This window comes from Micrasema longulum, unplaced genomic scaffold (assembly GCF_059751315.1).
Source record: "Micrasema longulum isolate JH-2025_06_02 unplaced genomic scaffold, ASM5975131v1 h1tg001047l, whole genome shotgun sequence".
In the NCBI taxonomy this organism is placed as follows: Eukaryota; Metazoa; Arthropoda; class Insecta; order Trichoptera; family Brachycentridae; genus Micrasema; species Micrasema longulum.
The window spans coordinates 93,000-118,308 of NW_028278235.1; the positions used below are offsets into that span (position 1 = coordinate 93,000).

General features: G+C 32.1%; 2 protein-coding genes across 13 annotated transcripts in view; one reads left to right on the plus strand and one right to left on the minus strand.

Moving 5' to 3' along the window:
* Nt5b (5' nucleotidase B) overlaps positions 1-16,262 on the minus strand; it is a 103,638-nt gene extending 87,376 nt beyond the window's left edge. Inside the window, exons 1-2 of one of the 12 annotated variants that reach the window (XM_088232982.1) lie at positions 16,001-16,262; positions 14,948-15,292 (exon numbers count right to left, since the gene is read on the minus strand). In XM_088232982.1, coding sequence (XP_088089108.1) covers positions 14,948-15,153 — 206 coding nt within the window. In that variant the 5' untranslated portion in view covers positions 15,154-15,292; positions 16,001-16,262. Of the gene's footprint in view, positions 1-14,947; positions 15,480-15,833 lie in introns of all 12 variants that reach the window. The other 11 variants (XM_088232974.1, XM_088232978.1, XM_088232977.1 and 8 more) reach the window with 11 other exon arrangements.
* A 1,470-nt stretch (positions 16,263-17,732) lies between these two features.
* Positions 17,733-20,453, plus strand: Kdsr (3-ketodihydrosphingosine reductase). Its single transcript, XM_088232969.1, has 3 exons — positions 17,733-18,493; positions 18,615-18,856; positions 20,189-20,453. Exons 1-3 carry the CDS (start codon positions 17,956-17,958, stop codon positions 20,393-20,395), a joined length of 987 nt encoding a protein of 328 aa, XP_088089095.1. The 5' UTR covers positions 17,733-17,955; the 3' UTR covers positions 20,396-20,453.
* Positions 20,454-25,309: the final 4,856 nt, after the last annotated feature.

Sequence of the window (25,309 nt, forward strand, 5' to 3'; positions counted from 1 at the left end):
ACGATATTTTTATCGATAAATAAATTCCCATGTATATTAACGACCTTTTTATGGTTTATCAACACATCATAAAGAAAATGCGTGAAAAAACGTTTTCCCCGCTCTTTTATTCTTACTTTGTAGTGCATAGAGAACTGCAATCGGTACATTGATTCCTGTGTTATCTTGATCGATAAAATTACGCGAAGGTAAGATCAGTCTTACACTTCAAGTATTGATCGTCAAAGGTCATAGAACAATTCGTAACGTACATAATTAATAGATAGGTATCCGTAAATAGTAAATTACTTGTTAAGAATTTCCGTGTTTTTCTAAATTAATAATCAATCAGCTAACATCATACGTGTGCAATACATGCATATGCATGTAATCGTAACATTATTATTATGTACCATTTATAATGTTTATGAAAGACACATAATGAGTATTATTCTTATATAGTACTAAAATCGCGTTAACTGTCAAACTGTATTCATATAAAGTACAATACTTATCAGGTGCTTACCTACGAAATTGCCGTTTTTACAAACTAGCCAATTTGAAAGTGGCTATCATTCGTTTGCGAAGGATTCCAAATTCAAATATGTTTTGCTTTAAAGCCTTGTTATCTATTTTTCTAAATCAGACAGTTATTTGTTTTTTCGTTGCTCAGATATTTTCATAAATTTTGATGAATAAGTAAAACAATTCGCGTGACTTTTTCATACGAGTTTCGCCACGGTACTAACGCGACGCAGTATCAATGTTGTGTACGGGCGCAACACCGCAAACGAACACACTGCACGTTTGATTGAGAGAGGTTTGATCGCTTCCGTTCGAGAAATTTCGACCTCAATAATGAACCCCGGGGGAGACCGGAGACAAAAGTTGAAGATGAGGCAATGAAAGCAATGGTGGAAGCGGACCCATCTCAAACTACGACTGAGCTAGCAGCAGTTTACGCCGTAAGTGACAAAATAATATTAAATCATAATCAAAAAGTAGGTATTACTTTGCTGAGCCGACTTTGCGTCGGATAGTTACCTGCAATGAGAAATTAGGGAAACGGTTACTTGTTACTAGATACATACATAGGTAAAATTTGTGCCTACTAATACAGAAATCCAAATTAAAAAGTAATTTTATGCCAGTTCATTAATTCATTCAGTTATATTTCATGGTTTAATATCATAATGCCATCGTGTCATCCGATTTAAGCGCTTATAAAACCGTCACAATACATGTATAATAAACGTGAATGTGTTTGTTAGAATTGGTTTCACTGATACTAAAGATCTCTATTTGGGCATGCGCGGACTAGTGAAATTCTGTACTGAGGGTCCGCCTTAAAGGAACTGAAACACTTACGCAGTTCCATATTTTAGAATCAGACAGAGCGCGGTGTATTATATATTTTATAACTGCGCTGTCGTAAGATTGTGTGTAGGGTTGTCGCAATTTTTTTGAAGTTATTAATGAATGAACATCGAACCCATCTAAGATCGCTCGCTACGATTAAAACAACAAACCAATAACAAATCATTTTTGCAGATATGCAAATTAGTTAACTTATGGCTGATTTGGGGAAGCATCGGTTCCATCCAATATATGGACGGACCGCGCATGCTGAGCTATCATCGCAGTGGTTGGATAAAGCGGCTCCAGCTAAACAATGCCTAAAACGATCACCAAAAATACGGTTTATGGCAACGGTGTGGTGGCCCTGTTTTGGCGTTACTCACAAGATCTGGCTCAACTGCAGACGTACGTATACTGTTAAGAATTGCAGACACTGATGGAGAAGCTCGCGGTAAAACAACCGAAGCTGGTTAGTCGTCAATCGCCACGGCTACTTTACGAAAACGGCCGCAAATTTCACGGCGAACGGTCTCTAAGCTGCAAGGGCTGAAGCTGGAGCCGTCATCCACCTATACTCGCCGGACCTTGTTCTAACTGATAACCATTTTTTTTTTAATTCAGATTTTTTTTACACGAGAAAAAATTAGCCTCGAAGAGTCGATAAAAAAATTCGTGCATAGTATTTGTCGACTCGTGCACACAAGACATTCACAGCAAAGGAAAGAATCAACTATCATTAAAATAGCAAATCTGTATAGGTAATATCGAACAGTATAGCAATCAATCCAATACACAATTTTGATACAAAAACATAACTTTTTTTTTATATACAAAACGGCAATTTCTTATGTAAGCGCCTAATATAATAGCAACTTTTCGCTAGCTACCTCAAAATAAATAATATTTTTTTACCAAGCGGGATAGTCAGCAATATAGGAATGATATTCATTTACGTTATTTTTACTGTACAAATTGTCAGATCTATTGAAGATATATAGGTAGCATCTATTCTGTTTTTACATGTAGCAGCTTGCCCACCACATACCGCACACCGCTTCTGAGGACGCATTATGTTAGTCTCCTACTCTTATGCCCGAAGGAGCTCTCTGTAATCTGGTAGTCTTAGCGTGTTTGTGCTGAAAGAAGGTAATTCAGAAGCACATTATATGCACTTCATTGGATTGAGGAAAAGAGGAAAGTGAACTCTTCACTGACGGGGTTAAAATTGATTGGACATGATCAATTCGCCGAAATAGTTACAAAACTTTTTCAAAGCCTAGAAATTATTTTTGGAAGCCACCAGATCTGTACATCTGACAGTATCTACAACAGGGCCAGGGATAATAGCGAGACGGTCCATTCGGTATTCGTAAAGAGGGGGAAAGGGACAAGATCACAGGATATGTCCAGAAGATTGATTAGGATATCCACAGCAGGATGAAGGGGAATCAACAATATTAAAAACAAATCATTTATCATTCAATTAAACATGACATGATAAAAACGAAGTGGTCCAATGACCAGGGATAACCCAAGAAAATTTTAGGCGCTAACAGATAAGGGGAAAAAATACAGGTTACCCTTCCCGAAGAGGAAGATTCCCATCACGATTGCCAAGCATCAAGAAGAGCATTTGAAGACAATTGTGACAACTGTTTTTACATGTATAAAAATCAACTATTCTGTCTAAAAATTTCACTATAGTAAACAGATGACCGCTGATTTTGTCAGCTCTGTACTTTTTTAATGACACCAACTGAATAAATAATGTGTCAACGTTTTAAATGTAAATAAATTAACAAATAGGTATAAATTATGCAGTAAGAAACGGCACTTATATTTTTATGATAACAAACGAGAAATTTGACATTCCTACACGCATACATAGCAGGTTTTAGGTTCACAATAGAGATTGCAGCTTAACACCAATTTAATAAGACAATCAAATTAAATGGAACATCACTGAATTTTGATATTAAAAAGGAAAAAATATTAACCAGCCATCACAATATATTATAAGCCACTTGGATTCAGATTGCAATCAAATATGCTCAAACATTGACGTCACAAATGCGTCAAAAGATAATGAGGCTATGAAAACAGAGCTAATTAAAAGGGTGATGGCCCTTGGGAATCTTGGGGTACGACATTTTTTTTATTGAAAAAAAAACAAAAAGGAAAAATAACTATTACATCATCATCAAATCCTTATCCGCACCTGATGGTGCATAGGGCACCGCATTGGTAAAATACACCGCAAGACAAATAAATTTACGAGTTCTCAAAAAAAACTAAAATTGACATATAATGAATTATTCTTGATATTTAATTAGTTTTTTTTATATTGTTTGACATATGTGATGACTACTCGTTATTTCAAGGTTAAAATAAAAAATCTTACTCATGAATTGTACTTAGAAATTGCCATTATATATCAGGTATCAGATTACCCGAACCTTAGAGACCCATAACGGTTCATTTATGGTCGAGTGTTTGTGATGGAATAATAAAAGACATGTTATTTTTTAATTCATATTTAAGAAGTAGGTTCTTATCGCTTTATTTTAAATTAAAGTATTTTACATTTAAACATATTTATAACATTTAAAAATATTTAGTACTTAGTGAATTCACCTTTATTTTTTATAACATGTAAAATTCTATTATTTAGAGAAGCGTAAAGCGAATCTAAAATTTCTGATGTTATTTCTTCTTCCTAAACTTGAATTAAGTTTTTTTTTAATTCCTCAATGTTTTTTGATTTTTTTTCCCGACTTTTTTTTCATAATCGCCCATAAATTTTCTATCGGGTTCAAATCAGGGCTATTCCCGGGCCACGTCAACGATTTTAAGCCAATTTTCTCCTTGAATTCATTGATCTATAAAAAAACAATAAATTATTTATCATGTGGTCACAAAATGCATTTAAAAATATATATATTTGTACTCACAGTGCGGGCTTTATGGCACGGCGCAGAATCGTCCTGAAAAATTGGGTCCGCGGTATACTGCGTAATGTCCTCGATTGTTGGAATAATATGTTTTTTTAACACTTTTTTGTACTGAATGGCATTCATCGTACCCTGTACAAAATTTAGAGGTCCTAAACCGTATGCTGTCATGCACCCCCAAATCATCACGTAGGGTGAATGTTTAACGGTTCGAGTGACGCACGACGGATGATATCTTTCCCCACGTTTTCGTCGAACTATCTTTCTGCCGTCTGGACCAAAAAGGTTGAATTTTGATTCATCAGAGAAAACAACATTTTGCCAATCCTCCAAGGTCCAATTCTGGTGCTCTTTCGCCCAATCCAGTCTAGCCTTCTTCATTTTGTCCGTGAGTAATGGTTTCTTTGCGGGACTCCGTGCTTGGAAACCATGCTCCAATAGCCGCCTGGACACTGTTTTTACTGAAAATGTTGATGTGCTGGTAGACTGCACCTCTGCGTGTATTTCAGGTGCCGTTAAAAATCGATCGCGCATAACAATTTTTTTTATTAAGCGATCATCTCGGGCAGATGTCACGCGCCCCCGTCCGCTTCCTTTTTTCCGTTCTATGGATCCAGTTTCTTGGATTTTTTTAAATAAAAACCTCACTGCATCTTCTGAATACCCAACTCGACGAGATATTTCACAATTAGATATGTTTTCTTGCGACAATGTGATTATTTTGGATTTTATCGCAATCGACATTTGCTTTGCACTTTCCATGATTGTTGTGTTATGTTCACTCAAACGCGGGTAAAACAAGACTGTTGAGACATTTTAAAATGTAAATATTGTAGAAAGGTGACACATAGTGTCCTTAATTTATTAAACAAAAGAAAGAGGTATCGATAAAGGATTTCTAAGAAAAAGGGTTCAGTAAAGTCAAGGGGCGCGGTAGCAGGTAAACTCGTAATTTTTTTTGTCTTGCGGTGTACATGCAGCGTATCTCAAGCATATGTTATGCATACATCTTATGCTTCTGATATCAGTCCAGGGACACTGAAGTATTCAGCGTCAAAACACATTTTAAACAAATATATCACATCGACCCTGCCAGGAATCGAACCCGGGACTTCGAGCATTAATTGGGTTATTTAGCCAGTTTGTGTTCGAGTCCCATTATTGTTTTTGTACTTTTATTTATTTCACTCCAATTCCATTTGTATTTTTGTATTTATTTAAAGTTTAAACATACAATGTTATTTTTTCTTAATTTAAAAGTCCGCTAGTTAAAATTAATAAAGAAAATAAAATAATGATAATAAATTATTGACACGTAAATAATTTAATAAAATTAAACAAAAGGCAATTATAACAATAAAAACAAAATCGAGCATTGTTCGTAGACGAAGGTATTGAAATTATTAAATAACAAATCCAAATATAAGTATACAACAGTCAAGGCTAGATAATAATATTGTACTATACAATATGACTTCCTAATAAAGAGAGAATAATTTACGACATAACTTCAATTGCAACGCATCAATCTAACATGTCAGTCATATATTTATAATTAACATTTCTTTCAAAATATTATGTTAAACATAATATTACGTAGTTAAAATATAAAACATTAATCAATTTTCGGCTCAGAGGCATTCATTATTAAGCTATTGAACTGTTATTTGAAAACAGATATTTTTTTAATATAGCTGAAAACTATTTTAAACCGTTACTACAAAGGAAAAATAGCCATAATATTATATTAAATTGTTTCTAAAAATAACAGTTTTAAGGTGCGTGGGCAAAACCGCGGCTACCCCCACTAGAGGTGGTAAAAAAAATGTAACCAAAATTTATATTTTTAAATTTTAATGTATCGTATTAACAGCGCTGTCATTTTTTAAAAAGTTTTGTATTTTTTAAATTACTTCGCGTGTGACGTCTAAAGTTCTCTTTCCCTTCTTCTCGATGAGTTCTGCTGATTTGTCAGTTGACTTACCGTAAAGCGGAAATCTATTACAACTCTCTTATCATTGGTTGATTTGGAAGAACTAGTGACGTCATGCAAGTATTTCAAAAAATTTCGCGGCACAATTCAATGCGCCAATTTTTACCGCGCGTAAGAAAACATTTTTTATATCCGATATCCCGTAGCACTGAACTTCGTCATTCATTTAACATCGACTTTATCTTTGAGTTGAATATTTCAAATACATAATTCTTAAAGCATTGTTTTGCAATACAGTTAGTTTGCTTAAATGTATTACTTAAAAATAAATATAATTTATATAAACACCAATAAATATTTAAATATATAATATACACTAATTTGCCTATCCGATCAATTGCGATCATCTTTATTATAATGATTAAGTGCTATCGTTCCGATACAGATATCAAATCTTTCGACTGAGTAAATATACAATATTATGACCGTTACCAATGACAAATAATGCATGAATTAATTACGTTTTTATGAATACTTATTCAATAAATGTATTTATTTTATTTATTTACAATTTTATGTTTACATTTTAGTACATTTTTTATTATACGTATCACTTTATTTATTCAAACATAAAAATATACACATAGACACGGCCTGTGCGTGGGTATATTAAATCTAGAATATATTATGCAATCTATGGTGTGAAAGTGAAATAGAGACATAAAATAAAAATGGAAAGTTACTTTTTTTTCTTTATTACTTAAATAAATTTTTGTGTAAAATAAGAGACTGAGAAATTGAAAATAAAAAATTATGCAGAGACAAAAAATTATCAAATTAAATTAAGAAAAAAATAGACAGAAAGGAAAGAAATCATTCAAATTTATATTTGTGACCTAATTTATTAATTCATTATTAGAAGAGAGGATTAAATTATTATCATAAAATACCTACATATTTTTAGTAATGTTATTATAAACATGTTTTTTTTGTCCAAATGTCGTGTCAAATGGGGGAATATTGGTAATTTTTTAATTATTTTTTTTTAAATTAAAAATAAATACTTGCGTTCTGATGATTTACCAAAATATTTAATTTTGAGGGACATTTTCAACGAGTTGTAAATAACTCAATATTAGAAAATGGTAATCAAGTTGGGGTAGAGTGGGATTCGAACCGCGGACCTTTGAGCCGTGAGTGACCACAACCCGATTACAATATTTCTTGCCCTTCTTATATATTCATGTTCATGAGCGGGGGGACGATAGGGATGTCTAATGTCTATCTCCTAACCTGTAAAAATATATCTTATACGCAATAAAGATTAACACGAGGCAACATCATGATCCAGTGAAGATATATACCTAATACTATTTATAGAATTGCTTTAATAACATAAACATTATTAGTACATTATTTATATAATATTTACGAGATAAAATGTTAATAAACTCTCAGACAAGAGCTAAAATTATCATTTATGTTGATAGTTGTTGATTTATCTTCATTTTGGTGAAATTAATTATCATTATACTAAACTTAATGCATGACCTATTTATGCTATTTATTGGAAGATTATCGATTAAGACAATACTGTCATCATCCGCATCCGCATCCAGTGGTGCATAGGACACTGAATTGGTCAACCAAATGCAGCATGATTCGACCATATTGAGCCATAATGGACATAGAACAACGTAAGCGACAAATAGTGAATTGTGCAGAAGATTTATAATGGTTGGTTACTGCCAATACTGAAATGAAGCCAAATTGTTTAAATACCTTCCACTTTTAAGATAGTGGCGGTAACGCTGTTTTGCCTATAACTCTAACAGTGGTGCGAGCTAGCGTAACCGCCTGCATTGTCGTCGGTTACGTTGTTTTGCTTAGCTTAACAATGTATGTCAACATTTTATTTTTTTAAGAGTGGAATGATGCGGAGTAGCTCATAGAAAACTATAATCGCCCAATATAATTTTGGTTTACTTGTAAACATTTTTTTTGTTGTTAATAATGGCTGTTGTTTTCTTATAATAAATAAAAATAAACATCCTTAAATGTGGCAGGTGAATTTTATAGAGCTATGATGTTTTTAACACTTGTGCGGGGGTAATAAGGAACACCTTTCCTTTAAAAAAAACGCAATTATGCGAGAGTGTAAATCTGTGGCAGGTTTAATTAAGATTAAGAAAGGGTATCTAAGATGGTTTGGTCATGTAGAACTAATGGACGACGAAAGAATGGTAAATAAGTATATATGGGGAAAATGAACGGTAACGTGAGACGAGGACGACCGAGGAAGACGCGGCATGATCAGACAAACCAAAATCTTAAGTCTGGTCATGTCAAAAGCACGCATAACCGAAGGGCATGTATGACAAGATCTATGGATGTGGAAGAAGCTAGAAATGTATACCAGGATAGACGTGTGCGGCGGTCCATTCTCTTTGCCTACCCCTACGGTGACATGGCGTGATGGTAGTAGTAGTAGTAATATTGATGTGGATCATTAATCATAGAAAATTTCGCACTGGACTTTCTTAGCTTGCAATTTTGTTCGCGGGTATATTTTATAGCTATAAAAGTGAATGCGAATGTTTTTAGTATCAATATGACGCGATGCGAAGTATTGAATGTAGTGATTTATTGGTTTTTACACAAGTCACACGAGCAAGTCAACGTAATTAAATTAGAGATAACAAGTCAATGATCGGAAGAAAAAAACCGAAGTAGGTATAACAACCGCATAAACGCCGCACTATAATAATATTTAATTAATTTTAAAAAATAGTATTGTTTACGCCTTTGGCCCGTTTTATACGAATCGTCTACACGACACGGTAAAATTGAGAGTGAATTGAGTTTATTCATACTATTTTTTATTTATTTATTGGCTACTGATTACTCTCAGTTAAAATTCACGCAAAAGAGAATCGAGTAGAGATTAGCCCGCCTTATATTGTACGGTTTAGTGCGTTAGCCTGCCAGTCAATAAATAATAATAATTTAATAAAAATCAATCGAAATAAAAAGAAAATCAGCTGGGAGGAACTAGTAAAGGCCTGCCGTGAGTATTTCTTTATATTTTTTTATTTAAAACTTATTTATTTATAAACCTTACAGATTACATTATTTTAACAAAATAACTTTTCTTTTTTAAATTCACATTCTATTGTAAATGATAATATTTTTGACATCTTTTGTATAGGTTGCCCGAGTCTTTTGTTTACTTTTTTCTGGTAGTTTATTGTATAATTTCAATCCTCGATTGTCCTCGTCTCGTTTAAGAATGTTGTATGTGATATTGTTCTGATATTCTTGTATTGTGTCCACGTTTACTACATTTTTTTTCAATTTTTAGTTCTTCATCTACAGTTACATGACTAATTTATTAATAAATTTAACGGATTCCAGTTGAAAGAGTTCAGTTATATTTTTAATTGATTAGTTTGTTATTTATTTTATATTAATAATTCAATGTTTATAAGTATTATATCTATGCTGTTCTGACCATCGGTATGTAGTAGAGTAGACGCATGTTAAAAGAGTTCTTTAGTTGTTGTTAGATAAGAGAGGTAATAGACCAACTTTAATATTTTATTTTGCTGTCTTTGTAGTCTATTTACGTCATTTTGATTTCCTGATTTTAAATCCCTTTTAGAGAAATGAAACGGGCCTGCCACACACTCGACGAGTGGCATGGGAAGTAGCGAGGAAAGGAGACAGATACGTAGTGTGGCAACATTACTCGTCACGCCGCGCGTCATGCTCCTCGTCGTGCCCACCGCTCCCTATTTTGTCGGTTTTTGAGCGCGAGTCAAAGGACCGGCAATATAAGCGCGAGTGGATGGCCACATAATCTCGCGGTCGCAGTACGCTTCGATTGCTTACACAAGACGCACGCGTCATTTTTGAGTTATGGATATTTCTTTGTATGACATTGATATAATTAGCTATACTAAAAATGCATAGCGCGCACGCTGCCACAGTTTCGTCGCCCATTGTATTGAAAGACAAATGACAAGTGCGATCAATTGCGCGAGTAGAGCAGTGTGTGGGCAGAGAGGGCAACATCGGGCGAGAGGGCGGCAGCCGAGGAGCAAAGTGAGGAGCAGCCGAGGAGCAAAGTGAGGAGCAGCGCAAGGAGCTGTAGCGGGGGAATTAGGTCTGAGAGGTTGCTGGGTAGATTAAGATTTTGTGAAGGACGAGTTCGATAGGGTCATGTTAGAATCTGTGTTAGGATTTTGCAAATATTGACTTGATAGTTTAATGTACTTATGGTGATTTTTTAGAATGCAAAGAATTGTTTTTCTTTCATTGTTTGAGTGCGTGTTGTATTTGGCAAATTATTCTAATGTTTCCTATATGTGTAGGGGTTTTGCGTCGTTGTTTCTTTTGTTTATATTACTACGTTCTTCTTTCTTCCGAAGGGAGATTTGGGACGTGGCCGCGTTCTTAATTTGAAACTAACACCGTATTCTTTCACTGCCATGCTGGGAAACTAGAAAAAGGTGATTATACTGACCATGTGTAATTGATTGATCACAAATTAACGATACCGTGGCGAAGGGTACAATGAAAGCTTTTGAAGTTTCTATGTTTTGTAATTTTTGCGATTTGATTGTAAAGAAATACTCAATTCGCACTTAATTAGTTTTAAAAAATTGATAGTGAATATACGAAACTGAAGAAAGACACAAGTCTTTATAAACAGTTTCGGGAAAGGGGAGGGTGCTTTAACCGTGTAATTTTATTGAGCCGTATGTATTTTTATGATCGTATGAAATGGACCCTTCCCTTTATTTGTATTTTCATGCATTGATCTAATTATTCGTTTTCATTAAGACAATTGGTAATTAAGTCATTATTAATTAACCACTGATGTAATTGTAGACAAAGAAAAAAAATTGGAAAAAAAATGTAGTTAACATGGACAAAATACGAGAATATTAGAACAATATCACACACAACATTCTAAAACGAGACGAGGACAGTGGAGACTAATAAACCAGGGACTGAAATTATACAATAAACTACCAGACAAAACTAAACAAAAGACTCAGAAAACCTTTACAAAAGACGTTGAAAATATTATCATTAACAATAGAATGTGAATTTAAAAAAGAAAAAATATTTTGTTAAATGAATGTAATCCGTAAGGGTTTATAAATAAATAAATTTCAAATATTTATAAAAAAAAAAGTACTCGGTAGAATGAAAATAAAATCGATTGACGTTTATTGCAACACAAAGGGAAAACAATTTTGAGAAGAGAATAATGAATTATGGGCCTTTACAGGGGTTACGACCCATTGACTGGTTATAAGCGATAACTTTGTGATTCAATGAGAATCGGTTGACATTATAAAAATATTCTAAATAATTCAAAAAAGCAAAAAAAAAACGTAAAAAGGCGCCCCAGAAAAATCGTGTTCTAAAAAGTCTGAAAAACTTTCGGAAGACTAAAAACAATTCAGAAAAAACCCATTCCTTAAAAATAATATTGAAAATACTTAAACTTATCCGAGAAAAATAACATTTCTAGCGTACTTGAACTCTGAATTCCTGTAAAGACAAAGAAATCTCGATAAAGCTCTAATCCTAGAAAAATTTCCGAACTTAAAAGGCCCTTATTTCGAAAAAAATCTATATAACTTCCTAAAAATTTAAAAAGAATTCCAGAATTTAAAAATCTTGATAAGACTGAAAAAAATACTAAAAGATACTATATAGTACTATAATTAACTATATACTACTATACACTACTATATATAACTACTATATATACTACTATATGTAACTATATACTACGATACTATAATTAACCTTACATATAATTGCTTTTTAATATGGAAACTTCACTGGTCCATTAGAATTAAGTCTAATTGTGTAAAATATTAAACATTGTAACTGTACTGTATGTTTCCTGAATAAAAGAAAATAAAAATATAAAAAAAAAAAAAAATATATCTTTTAAAAAAATGGTCTCTAAAATGAAAAAGTCTTAAAAAAGATATATTAAATATTTTTAAAAATGAGAGGAAGCTATCTAAAAAAAATCTAACGAGGAAAAACTATGTACTAAATGTACATTTGTAATAAAAAAATACTTAAAAAAATTAGGTATGTAAGTTCTTGATATAATTAATATGTTATTTTCAATGCAATTTAATATAACCTCATTAAGCTTGAATTTAATTATTAGTTATATGCATTGATAAATTAGTACATCTTATTATACTGCTGACCCCCTACAAGCATTTATCTTTGAATTATATAAAAACACCACATACCATACTATTAAGAATAAACAGTGATAACCTATTGCACATTCATTTCTTAGGAAAATTACTAGGCTTATATGTATATATTGAAGTGCTGACTAAGAAGATTAAATAAAATATCCACCGTCATTACGTAGTTTAGATGCGAGTATTTCGGGCTATCACACACTAATTCAAATTCAATTTCCAACTGGATCAATTTAAAAGACATAACAATGAGAAGTAAATTTAGAAATTTCCACTAAAAACAGAAAATTGGTAATTGATGTCAAAATAAACTATAAATAAAAACCTACCTGCCTTAATAATAGCGTAATTCAAAACTGTCTCCAAATCTTGCAAAAACAGATTTCAATTATACTACTTGAAACCGCAAACAAGGCATTCTTCGTTGAGTTAGTAAAGCATAATTAGAAATATCACAATTCTTTTTTCAAAGTTTTTCGCAAATATCTCAGTAACTCCTTCAATGGAGATTTTTAAGTTTGCTTCTAATACCTTCATACCCTCCCACCTACTAGGTGATGAGTTTAGTCCTAACACAATGCACGGAAGTGAAACATGGAACTGGCAGAAGAAGGATGAAAGCAGAGTGAAAATGGTCGAAATGTGATATTGATGATGGAATCAGGCAAGAGTGCAAATCTGATACGGGTATCATTATTATTATTTTTTTGGCTTTTTACAATTCACGTTAAAAATTATTATTAAGTCTTTTTCGCGACGCTTACTGTATGACAGCAGTATGGAATATGGTACTACAAAAAGTATTTCGTCGATTCGGTTGATCCGGATATTCGGTTAAACGGGACTGTACTGTAATATAAATATATTTATTTACCTCCAGTAAAACCAATGTCATTGAAATGGCGAGAATTATATTTTAAAAAAATGTATAGAAAAAGTAGTAATGGGTATAAATAAATAATTTGGGCATTCAAAATAAATAATTTTGGAAATTAAAAATAAATAAGTAAGTGACTTACAAACACACTTTAGACTAATAAACACTACTTGCTTACAAAAAACCCTATTTTAAAATATAAAGCGATAATTTTATCACACAAAGCGCTCTTATGCTCAAGTGCAATTGGATGTAAGAAAATTTTAACAGAATTACTAAAAAAGAATAATTGAAACAATCTCAATTAAGTATGTAAGATAATAAGATTTACATATTTGACACCATATATCTGCATAATATAATGTTCATTCATTTTATACTGTGACGTTGATAAATTAAATGAACATAAAAATAAAAACATAAGTAAATATAAATACTAAGATCAAATAATATATACTCATTATTTTATAAGTATACAATATTATGTCTGTACTCGTTTATTTGATTCTTAATCAAAACTTATGTCTGAGCACCCGATGACAAACTATTATTTAATAGTTTATCGGGACAAAATATGTTTTAATACTTTGTTTTCTTTTTTAAATGTATTAATATTGTAATAATGTGTGTATTTTATTGAATAAAGATTCTAAAAAAGCAGGTCAATGTTTTCTTTCTTAAACGACTGGGTAGTGCTTAATATTGTGCCGAAGTGAAACAAGGTTTTATTCCCAGTCCGTGCAATTTAATAGAACTTTAATGAATACAAAAAGGAATAAGTATGCATATATTTTTTAAATTTATTTTTTACAGAATTCCAACATGATTTCATGATATAAGTGCATTTAAGCACAGTTTTTTTGACCAACATGGAAAATTTGTAATAACATTTTATTAAATAAAAAATATCAATTTGTCTAGCCACCTTCAAGAAACGCCTGAAACATTACTTTATTACTATATCCTCAGCATCCTGAACTACCTGTGTTTAAATGTTTTTTTAAATACATATTTTTATCCCTTTTCTTTCCTTGGTTCCTCTTTCTCTCCCTTCCATACTCATTATCTGATTCAACAATCCCCAGTCTTTAATAGGTATGACATAATGTACTTTTTTAAAGTTGACATGTGCAAGCCTTATCTCCCAATTCAAAAACAGCTGTTATTTTTTATTAATTAGGTTTTTTTAAAGTATATATTTTCGTTCTTTAGAACAAAATTTTGACCAACTCTTCTTTTGACCAGTCTGTTTTTTGGTTGGCTGGAAGATATTGCTTTTAGCAATAAGTCCGCCTAAGTACTTTAAGTTTCAAAAAAAAGAATTTGTTATTCCACGTTGACTTTATTTATTTATCAAAAAATGTTTTATTCCTATGGAATGGTCAAAGATTATTTGGACACATTTACTATTCAATATTAGACTATTATGTTCTATTACCCATACCTCAACATAAATTATTTTTCATCATGAATCATACTTAAACATCACTGTCGACTTGAAGTAAATTTTATATTTTTAAATGGTAACAAAGATGACTGGTAAAATTGATGAAATGTTTGATGAGACATGACTGGTAAGATTGATGGAATTTATTACCTGTGAGCAGCTTTTCTGTACCATTTCCTCCCGACGTTGGCAACCTCTCCATCAGGCCCCGTAGAGGAAGGGCTCCTTAGGAAGTCTCTCATGTATCCGGAATCAGCCATTTTGTTTATGTTGACACGTTTGCTCAAACTGCAAAATGACGCAGCACTGATATACTTCAACGTTTGAGGCGAGAGCAGCAATCTTACAAACACCATTGAGAAAATTGTATCACCGTTCTTATCACGATTCTAATCACACTCTTTTTTACAATGTTTTAGTTCATTAGATTAGTGAGTCATTCACAATACAGTTTAACACTATTTACTAAATTAATATAGTATTTGAAGCACTAGTCTAATTGTTGTATCAAACACTTAAATAATTAGATTATTAAATACACCACACTAAGCGCTTTATTGTTGAAAGCCATTCAATATTTAAGCCAAAACAGTTATTTTTTTAATCATACCTGCATGTCAAGTTTTTATCAAAAGCAAAATAATACTGTTAGGTGATAATATAAGATCCAGAAATTTGAACCCTAAAATACAATGTATGACATGTTTATGCACAATCTTGGTTAAAGATTAACTCTGGGATTATGTAATGAAAATATGTTCTATCAAATAAAATCGTTGCCGAATTAGAGGGAAAAAAAAACAAAATTGCATGTTAGAGGTAAGAGAAAAATCGTAGCATTTAACCATAATCTAGATGACTATCAAAAAATATAACCTAAGAATGAAAAAAAAATCCAATCAACACTGAAATGTAATCTTGAATCAATATTCACTACATTAATCGTTATGATCGCATTCATTTGATATTAAAGAGCAGTTTTCTTTTAGCATTACGATTTGAAAATACATAATAATATTATGTATATTTTGGTTACCTCTTACATTCGTTTTTAATTCACCTTTTTTGACAGTCTAAGGAATCAATCCGCGTTTTATTAATTACATGAAAAGTACATTTAGCTTAATTTTAGGAAAATTGTTTAAATTAGTAATGAAAAACTATAGTAATATTAGCGAACTGTGAAAACATTTAATGACGTACCACTTTGTCACAGATGTCTCCAAAAGTAGAATGTCAACTGTAGAATAAAATTCGGCAATTTCGTGTGCGCACAATGTTTTGATTCCTTTTTTCAATTAAGAATCTTGAAATAATTCGGGATCACAACAATCATGGTAAAAATGATTATTTATTTCTAAAAATACATAAACAAATTGTATATAACATTTAATATTGGTCAATTATATTTTGTATTTTGTTTAAATTTTAATAACAATTTTCGTCACTAGGGGCAGCAGCTGTCAAAGAAAACTCTGTTTTTTTCAATATCACTCTGTTTTACCGACGCGATTTTAACGTTTTTGTACTCGATAGGGATGGACGATTTAAATCGATAGATAAACAATATTGACAGGCTGACATTATTTTTCACAAAACAACAAATAAATATATTAGAATAATATGATTTTGAATTATTTTTATTAAAAGAATTTTTCTTTTCTTCTTTATTTTACTTTTGACTTTTAATTTCATACTGTACTCAATTTGATACATACTAAAAAATAACCGTAAAATGACCTAAAACTAATAATACAAATGATTTTTCGGTTTTACGAATTAAATCATAGCTAAGATAATACAAAAGTGCATAAAGGTCCGATGGCTCAGGTTCCTCCATTTGAAATTCGCAAAGATGTAATTTATTTATTTATTTATTTATTTACGGACAAAGTCCATTATAAACATTACAATTAAAAGAAATTTTTACAAAGGAATAAAAAAATATAAGGAACAGAAATAAGCAGCAAAGACAGATGATAGATTTTTTAGATTAAGTAAAAAGCATAGGCTAACTATACAGATTCTTTAATAAATCATTGAATGGTATATAAATCAACAAGGGAACGCTTTAAATTGCTTTAATTCAATGGTCAATGTGCTGTTTGATTATGTATAAGAAAATATATTGTAAATGTTACTTACTTATTTTTTTGAAAATGTATTTCAGATAAACATATGTTTTTAGATATTTTTTGTGTCTTACATTTCTATGAGTGTAATTATCGCATACTTAGTGTAGCAAATTTGATAAATACCAATTTTTCCAAAAAGTTTCTAACGAAGATTTAAAAAAACATTTTTTCATTAATTTTTAACGTACGAAATATAATTAGAATTAAAAAAAATATGTAAAAATTATACGAGACCCAGTTATAAAAGTAGCGCTATTAGGCATTTTTCGTTGGTTTTTAAATATTATTTAATCATCAAAATGCGTTCACAATCAATGAGAAACCGCGTAGTGAAGTTTTGACTACGATTTTTCATAATTTCCTTTGATATCCTTTGATTCACAATATTCAAGCGTATTAACATTATTCCGATACGTTTTTTCCACTTGCACTCTAGTTTAATGCAGTAATATAAAAAGCACATTTTTCGTATATCATGCTTGGTTAAATGTACGAGAGTAATATTTATTAGTACGATTTTACAATACGACCTACAAAAGTCTATTGAATGTGACATTAAAGCAGTTTGGTGTAAAATAATAATTAGCCAATGAAAATCCTTTCAAATATTCAATTGCAGCTCAAGTGAGAATTTATTTACTGGCTTTGCAAAAAATATTAAATTAGCAATATTTAAAATTCAAGCAGGAGGTGCCGGTTTACTGTGCAACTGGCTGATCAGCTGTAAAGCGACCCATACAAAATTTTCTTTCACATTTGTCTATGAAAATATAATTGATTTTGTTCCTACTCTGTGAGCCGTAGTCTCTGGTCAGAAAAACTTCAAAAGAAACTGTCAATTTGTTGTCAAATTTATAATTTCGCTCCGGCGTCATATTTTTCACTGCATGAGGATTGCATACGTAATTATTTATCCGTAATTTCATTTCGCTACATGTGACCGTTCGTTACATCTCATACCTGGTTTAAGCGAGTTGTTTCTTATAATAACGGACTTGTAAGCGGTGAATTTTGATAATTAAAATGCTGTCACTCAGTATTGGCATGTTTATGACGCTTTTCATCGTATACCTAATAAAACGACATTTGCACGGATCAAAGCGTAAAGATTTGGAGGGAAAGCACATTGTCATTACTGGTGGTTCGAGTGGCATAGGAAAAGAGGTTGCTCTACAAGCCGCCGAACTCGGTGCCCACGTAACTGTCATCAGCAGAAATGTTGGAAACTTGGAAAAAACGGTCTCTGAAGTGATCAAATGTTGCAAGGATCGTCAGAAACAGAAGGTTCAATACGTCTCCTTGGATGTGACCAAAGATTACAGTACTATCGAGAGAGAATTTACTGCCTTGGAAGAAAATGTCGGCCCTATATACATGCTTGTCAATAGCGCCGGAAGGTCTATCTGCGGTAGAATGGAGGATTTGAGCGCTGAAGATATAAAACTTATGGTAGATCTCAATTATTTCGGCTCAGCTTATCCGACGAAGGCAATATTAGGATCCATGAAGTCACGAGATGAAGGAATAATAGTTCTAGTTTCTAGCATGGCAGCATTAACTGGTAAGATTTGTTCAATGCTTGTTCACTGTTATACTTACTTAAGTTAAGTGTAAAAATCACACCCTTAATAAATAAATACCTTTTGCAAGACACTTGAATTTCGTGTTTATTTATTTCTCAGGTATCTTTGGGATGGGGCCTTACTCTGGCGGAAAATGGGCAGTAAGGGGCCTCGGGGAATGCCTTCAGACTGAAGTTGTAAATACTGGAGTATCTGTGACCTTGTGCTACCCCCCTGATACGGATACTCCTGGATTTGAGATTGAAGAAATAACAAAACCTTTGGAGACTAAGTTGATATCAAAGTCTGGCGGTTTGGCTCGACCAAAAGATATCGCTAAGAAGTTGTTAGATGATTCTTTGGTAAGTTGAAAAACATATACGTTTTATTACCTTTGCTCAATAATTCCTGTAGGCGTATTGTAAAGTAATAAAAAAAAACATATAATATTATGTTTGTGTCTTCTGCTTGTTCGATGGCGCTAGAGCCCGAATTGAGGTTTGGCTTCCTTCAACTCCGCCTGTCCTCGGCTGCCGTTTTCCAATTTGTAACTTGTAGATGCTGTGCTGCATCTTTCTGTGTCATCTAGATCTTTTGGTTTTGAAGTTTTTTTGGGATTAAGGTAGAATTGGGGACGATAGAGCTTCTGCTAGAGCTGTAAAGAGGTTTCAGTATGCGGGTATTTTCAAAAACCCTGGCCGTACGCAGAACGAATCCTAACATCTTCAATGCTTTACCACTAATTGTCTCTGTGTGATCATGAAATGTCAGGGTGCTCACAAATCTAACGCCCAGATCCTTAACATTTGATGTTCATAGCAGATTCTAGTAATTGGTTTGGAGCAAAAAAATAGAGTTTTTTATGCGGGATACCCAAGATAGTAAAGATACACGGAATAGACCGTAGGAGACGTATTGGCTTCTTTTTTGAAGGTAGCTCGCCATTAATTAAGATCTGAGACTAAGCACAAGATGGAGAGCAAAAAAAAACCTATGTATTGACAGAGTTGATGTATGGAGTAGAGGATTGGGCTCTCAAAGTCTTAGCGATAAACAAAATTGAGAGCTTTGAACTTTGGTTGTGCAGAAGAATTGTTCGAATCTCATGGACTGATCGTGTCTCCGATGAAGCGGTTTTAAGCATCATGAACAAAGAGAGGTTACTAACCATTGTCAAAAGTGGAAAAGCCTCATGCTTTGGTTATATATTCCGCAGTAAAATGTATGCCCTTCGCCAACTTATGGAAGGAAAGATACAGGGCAGGCGGGGATAGGACTGTTAAGAGCATCATGGCTCAGAAATCTTAGACAGTGGTTCGGTGTGCCGGATGCAGCAGCGCCGACTAGACTGGCCCAGAATCGTGATGAATTCAGAATGATGGTCTCCAACCTCCTGTAGTGGCAGAAAAAGAAGAAGAAGAAGGATTGAGTTTCTCTACTGACATTTCTTGGTGGAACTGCATTTTAAGTATAGTAATAAAAATACTAAAGCTATTTAGTTTCATTCCATTTTTAGTTATAATCTTCACCACTGACCGGGTTTCATCGTGACCGATATAGTCAGACTGGTGGGAGAATAAACAAATTCTTATGTTATTATATAAGTGAAAGCAGGGAGTGTCAATCGTGATTTCTATTTTATTTTCTCAATTTTCAATTTAAATCCCCTTATTACATAATACCTATTGTTTCAGGCATGCAAGCATACTTCACTGTTTGGTTTTGAAAACCATCTACTGGGTTACTTGTGTATTACAGCTTACAATGGATTCCTTCCAGCTCTATTTCAAGCTCTAATTATGGGCCCCATGAGACTGGTATTTGTGATCTTCCAAATGCAATTTCAGTCTATCGTGCTTAAGTGCCGTCGGGAGAAAAACACTAACAAAAAGGCTGAATAAATTACTTTGTCATTAATCTAAAAAAGTGTACATTTTCAAAATAATTCTGTCACAAAAAGACCCATTTTAATCATTCCCACTGTTAGATCAAACATGTTTGTATTCTGTAGGTTTTATGTTAATTTTTATATCATGCAAAACATAATTTAATTCAGTGTTTTTGTATTCACAAGTTTTTCTGTTTTTGCTGTAGGTGCTCATATAATATAACCTTGAATATATATTTTTTTTAATAACGTTCGCTGACACTTTTTTCTCATAAGATCCACTTGTATGGACACATATAACTTTCTTGATTTTTTGAATATTTCACTTCCGATTGGACAGTTGGTGGTTTGAAGTGAATCGTATTTGACTAACTTACTGAGACACTTTTGTTGTTGACTGTTTTTTATAGGGACTCAATATCTTCTATCATATAATTACTTCAGTTTGACGTAAGCTATAACTGTCTTATCACTACCAATGTCTTTTGGACTCTCCATTTCCTAAAGATAAATGATTTTGAGAACTGTAGCCACGTGTACCACGAACGTGTTAATAAAATACAAACTTATTTATTATTTATTTGATAAAGTCGTATGAAATGTATTGTATTATCGAACTGATATGCTAAGAATGTTAATGTTTTATGCCTAATATATTTATATATTTAATAGTATTTTAGTACGTCCATATGTTTGTCATAATATTTTACTAAAGATTTACAATATTTTACAAAATTTTGCATAATGGATGCATCTTTTCGATTTGATTTAATAATTATTGTAATTAAGTCAATTTGCAGTTCTAAATGTTGGAATTGTTCAATTCATCATCTAAATTTTATCAAAACTGGGATTGCAACAATGGTAAAAACCATTATTGTTTTAGTATATATTTATTTCATTATAAGAAGTGTATAGAAAATATCATTTTGATGTAAATTTATGGTATTTTAGTTTTTTTTTAAAATAAAAGTCTGATTAAAAAAGGTTAAACCATTCTACATACTGTTCAATTATTTCAGTAATTTTTTCAGATTTGAAATGTGTGAGATGTATTTTGTTTTATTTTATACAAAATTTGTGAGCATTTGTGTCCTTTAGTCATCACAAATGCCAACAGTGTGAAGAAAACAATTGGGGAGATAACCTAACACATGAAGATTTGGTTAATCATAAGCCTACTACTCCACAATATTATTATAAATATGTTATTTATGCTTTTTTTTATAAGTAAGTTTTTTTTATATTGGAATAACGGTGGGGTACCAAATAGGCAAATGCATGCCCGTCTCGAGGCCCCATTTTATAAATGTATAACTGCATATCCAGCTAACAAACACCAAAGTGGTGAGTATTGAAATTAAGTTTTATTACTATAAATAATAAAACCACTTTATCGCTCTATACTCCTGTATTATGGCAATACACTGTATCTATAGATACAGCATTTTAGCTTAACAACGCTCAATCAACGAGGAAGTGTCTTTTTTTTATAGACTATTTAAACTAAGCCAAAAATAAAACAATGAATTATTTTTATAATTTTAATTGTATTATCAGCCCCATGATTCTTTTACGTTTTGTTTTTCGGAAATTACTCTGCGTGTGACGTCTTGAGTTCTCTTCCGCTTCTCACTCAGTTCTGCCAATTGGTCCTTTGACAACTCTCTTATCCTTGGTTGATTTATATGTACTAGTGACGTCATTCAAAGTAGTCATATTTTTTTTTTTATTAATATGTTTTTCTTACATTTTTAAGAAACTTTGCTGCACAATTTAATGCTCTTATTTTTACCACGCGCAAGAAACCATTTTTTGTATTCAATTTCCCATAGGGCTGAAGTGCCTCATACCAATCGCCGAGTTACATCATATGAACTTCTATTTTTTTTATTGTTGTTACTTCCTAAGGAATTGACAAAAAACTCATGAATTTTACTAAAAATTTAAAATACATTTTTTATTTCTTTATTTGTTTTGAATGAAGTGTTGACCTAACTTCTCACCAAATTTTAAATTATTCTTACTGTTAGCTTGCGAGTAATATAACAGAATGTCTAAAAAACTTAAGTCATTTATCTCAGAACTGACTTTTTCCAGATACAGCATATTGCCATAACACTATATTGGGTATGGTCGAGTGTGCTAGCTTATTAAGTAAGTTCATAAAGATATTTAAAAAAATTAAATGGATTATAAATATACTATCTAAATTCGTTGAGAACGTAATTTTTTTTTTTACATAATTTGAAATGTTTTAAGGTTATTTTTTTTTGTTTCCCGGGGCTCATTGTTCAATTTTAAACCCTTGTCGAAAGTGTTTTCAGACTGTTTTTCTCCTTACTGGTAGTCTTATTTTCTTTCTATCTCTAGTTTTGCATGTAGGCACTGATTGTTAAATTTTATTGTTTTATTTGGTTTAATTATGAATAAATATTGCAACATTGTTTTATTTGTAAATTTACTGTAGCCGATCTCTCTTTCTTCCCATACTCATTAATTTACAATGACATTGTTCCGAAGCATAGAATATATTATATTCATTCACAATTTATTCCATGATAAAGATTCTTCATTCTTTTACAAAGAATAATGTCTTCGGGACCTTAAAATTTGTTTCAATTTATTTTACTTCTATTTAATGATTACGTACATGAGTGTAAATAGTCAAGACATTACCAAATGTCAAATTATCATATTGTTTCTATGGGCCAAATGTTGCGCTGTTTCCAAAGGTCTTATTTTTTGCATTGTTTTTATTTAGCGATTGTTAATATGAAATTGAATAATAATAAAGCTGGTGACAGATGTACCACAGTCTTTGTATGTATTATTAATGTTTATAAAAAAAATCAGCGGCTTGTAGCATATTATTATATTTTTTTTAAGTGCGTTGTTTCCCTCAAAAAATCAATTTTTCGCTGTTAAACAATTAGGATTATTTCTGACTAACGAGAAAGTCATTGATTGTTTAAATTTTGTATTTATTTGTTAATAGACTATCCAACTAAGCCAAAATAATAATAATTTTATTTTTATGTATCGTATTATCATCGCTATTATTTTTTTAAGTTTTCAAGTCTGTTTTTTTTTTGATATTGAAAAAGAGAACCCCGTACCTTTCAAAACACGTTAAACATTACACATAATTGATCGGCTATTCTAAACACGGTGTTCACACGAACCTGTGACGTTTCAAAGTATGTAGTTATTTTTTTTTTAAACATGTATTTATACATTTTTTCATGCATTTTCCAGAAACTTATGCTCTAATTTTTTACCGAGCGTAAGAAAACATTTTTTCATTAAATTATTCAGTCAGTTAATAATCCCCGCATCCGACGAGTGCATACAGCACTATTGCCAATTGCAATGTACGTAATATGATTAGGTAATTTAAAAAACATGGTAAAAAAAAAACACAATAGGTAATTAAGGTCCAGCATATCGACGGTCCCTACATATACTATCGAATCTGCATTTTGTGAGGTTTATAGGAAAGCATGTGTATGCTTAAACAGTGGCAGTTGTACTAAATTTATAGTGAGGCTACAATATATTTTATACCCCAATACTGTTAAGACTTTAAAACTCAATATTGGTTACCGATAGTGGTGATAGTGGTGATAGTAATAAAATAAATGGTATTAAGAATAAGCGTGGGTATGTCTTTTTGAAATTTGATAAAACTACGAAGTTATTCATTACTAGATACATACAAACTTAATGCCAAAATGCACGGGAGCGATTAAATTTGTAGCGATGATATAACTACTCCGCCCCCTTCCTCTTACTTCATCAATGAAGTGCTATAAAAATCAGACTCATCGTTTGAATGAATTATGGTCAAAACATTCCCCCAAGGTCAAAACTCGCTCGAGGCTCTTACTTTCCGCCTAACCGATATTAATGTACTCTAAATTCAACCTTATGTGCATTCAAATAAATATGATTTTTGCTTGCAGCACGTATTGTCTGAAGGACTGCGACTAAATGAATAGACTGAAGATGCCGTGTGCATTGTCCGTGCGTTCCAAAAAACAATATTTTGGACAAGGGAACAGGGTTGTTTTTACGTTAATATATTTTTATGTTAAAGCCTTTTCATCAATGCACCTCATTGTAAACGTGTGGAGTATAATTTTTCTGGTGAGGCAGAGCCTCAGTTGCCTCACCTGTAAAATCGCCACTGTAAACATAGCTTAATATTTTATTACGAACCCATCAGCTACTGTAGAATTGCCAAGCATGTGCCTACTGTATATCAATAGACTCATGTTTGGCAATTATACAGTATCTGATAGGTACTTAAAAAATGATCGAGCTTTGTTTTTGCTCTCCTGTAAACCTCGTAAAATGCTGATTCGATAGTATACATAGGGACCGTCGATACAGTCCATAAAAACAATAGTAAACAAAGACGAATAAGCCACTAATACACATTATGATACGTAGTTAGAGAGGAAGGATCTAAATCTGGTAATCCCAGCATGAAAATAATCTACCTCTCTCGGTAGGCAACAGTTCAATCATTCTCCCCGCAGGCATTAACAATGGTAAATTTGTCCTGCATTCAGGAAGAACAAATGGTCTGTGTTGCTTAGCCCTTAAATAGTTGCGTGGATCTCTGATATTCATTAAACAGTGAAAAATATATGAAATAAACGCCAGTAAATTGATTTATTGATATCGACTGCGTTTGTGTTTGACAACCCTCATTATTTGAAAAATTGTTTTTTTTTGTATAAAAACATTTTGGATCCATTAAACACACCGCGACAAGTCGGAGACAATGAACCAGTTATCTGGCTATCCGTTTAGGGGCTTGCTGAATATACGGTATTCAGCCAAACCACTATCCATTTCACCGCTAGTAATTACCCCATGATATAATTTTATTATTGCTTTTTAAACCAAAATCTTTACC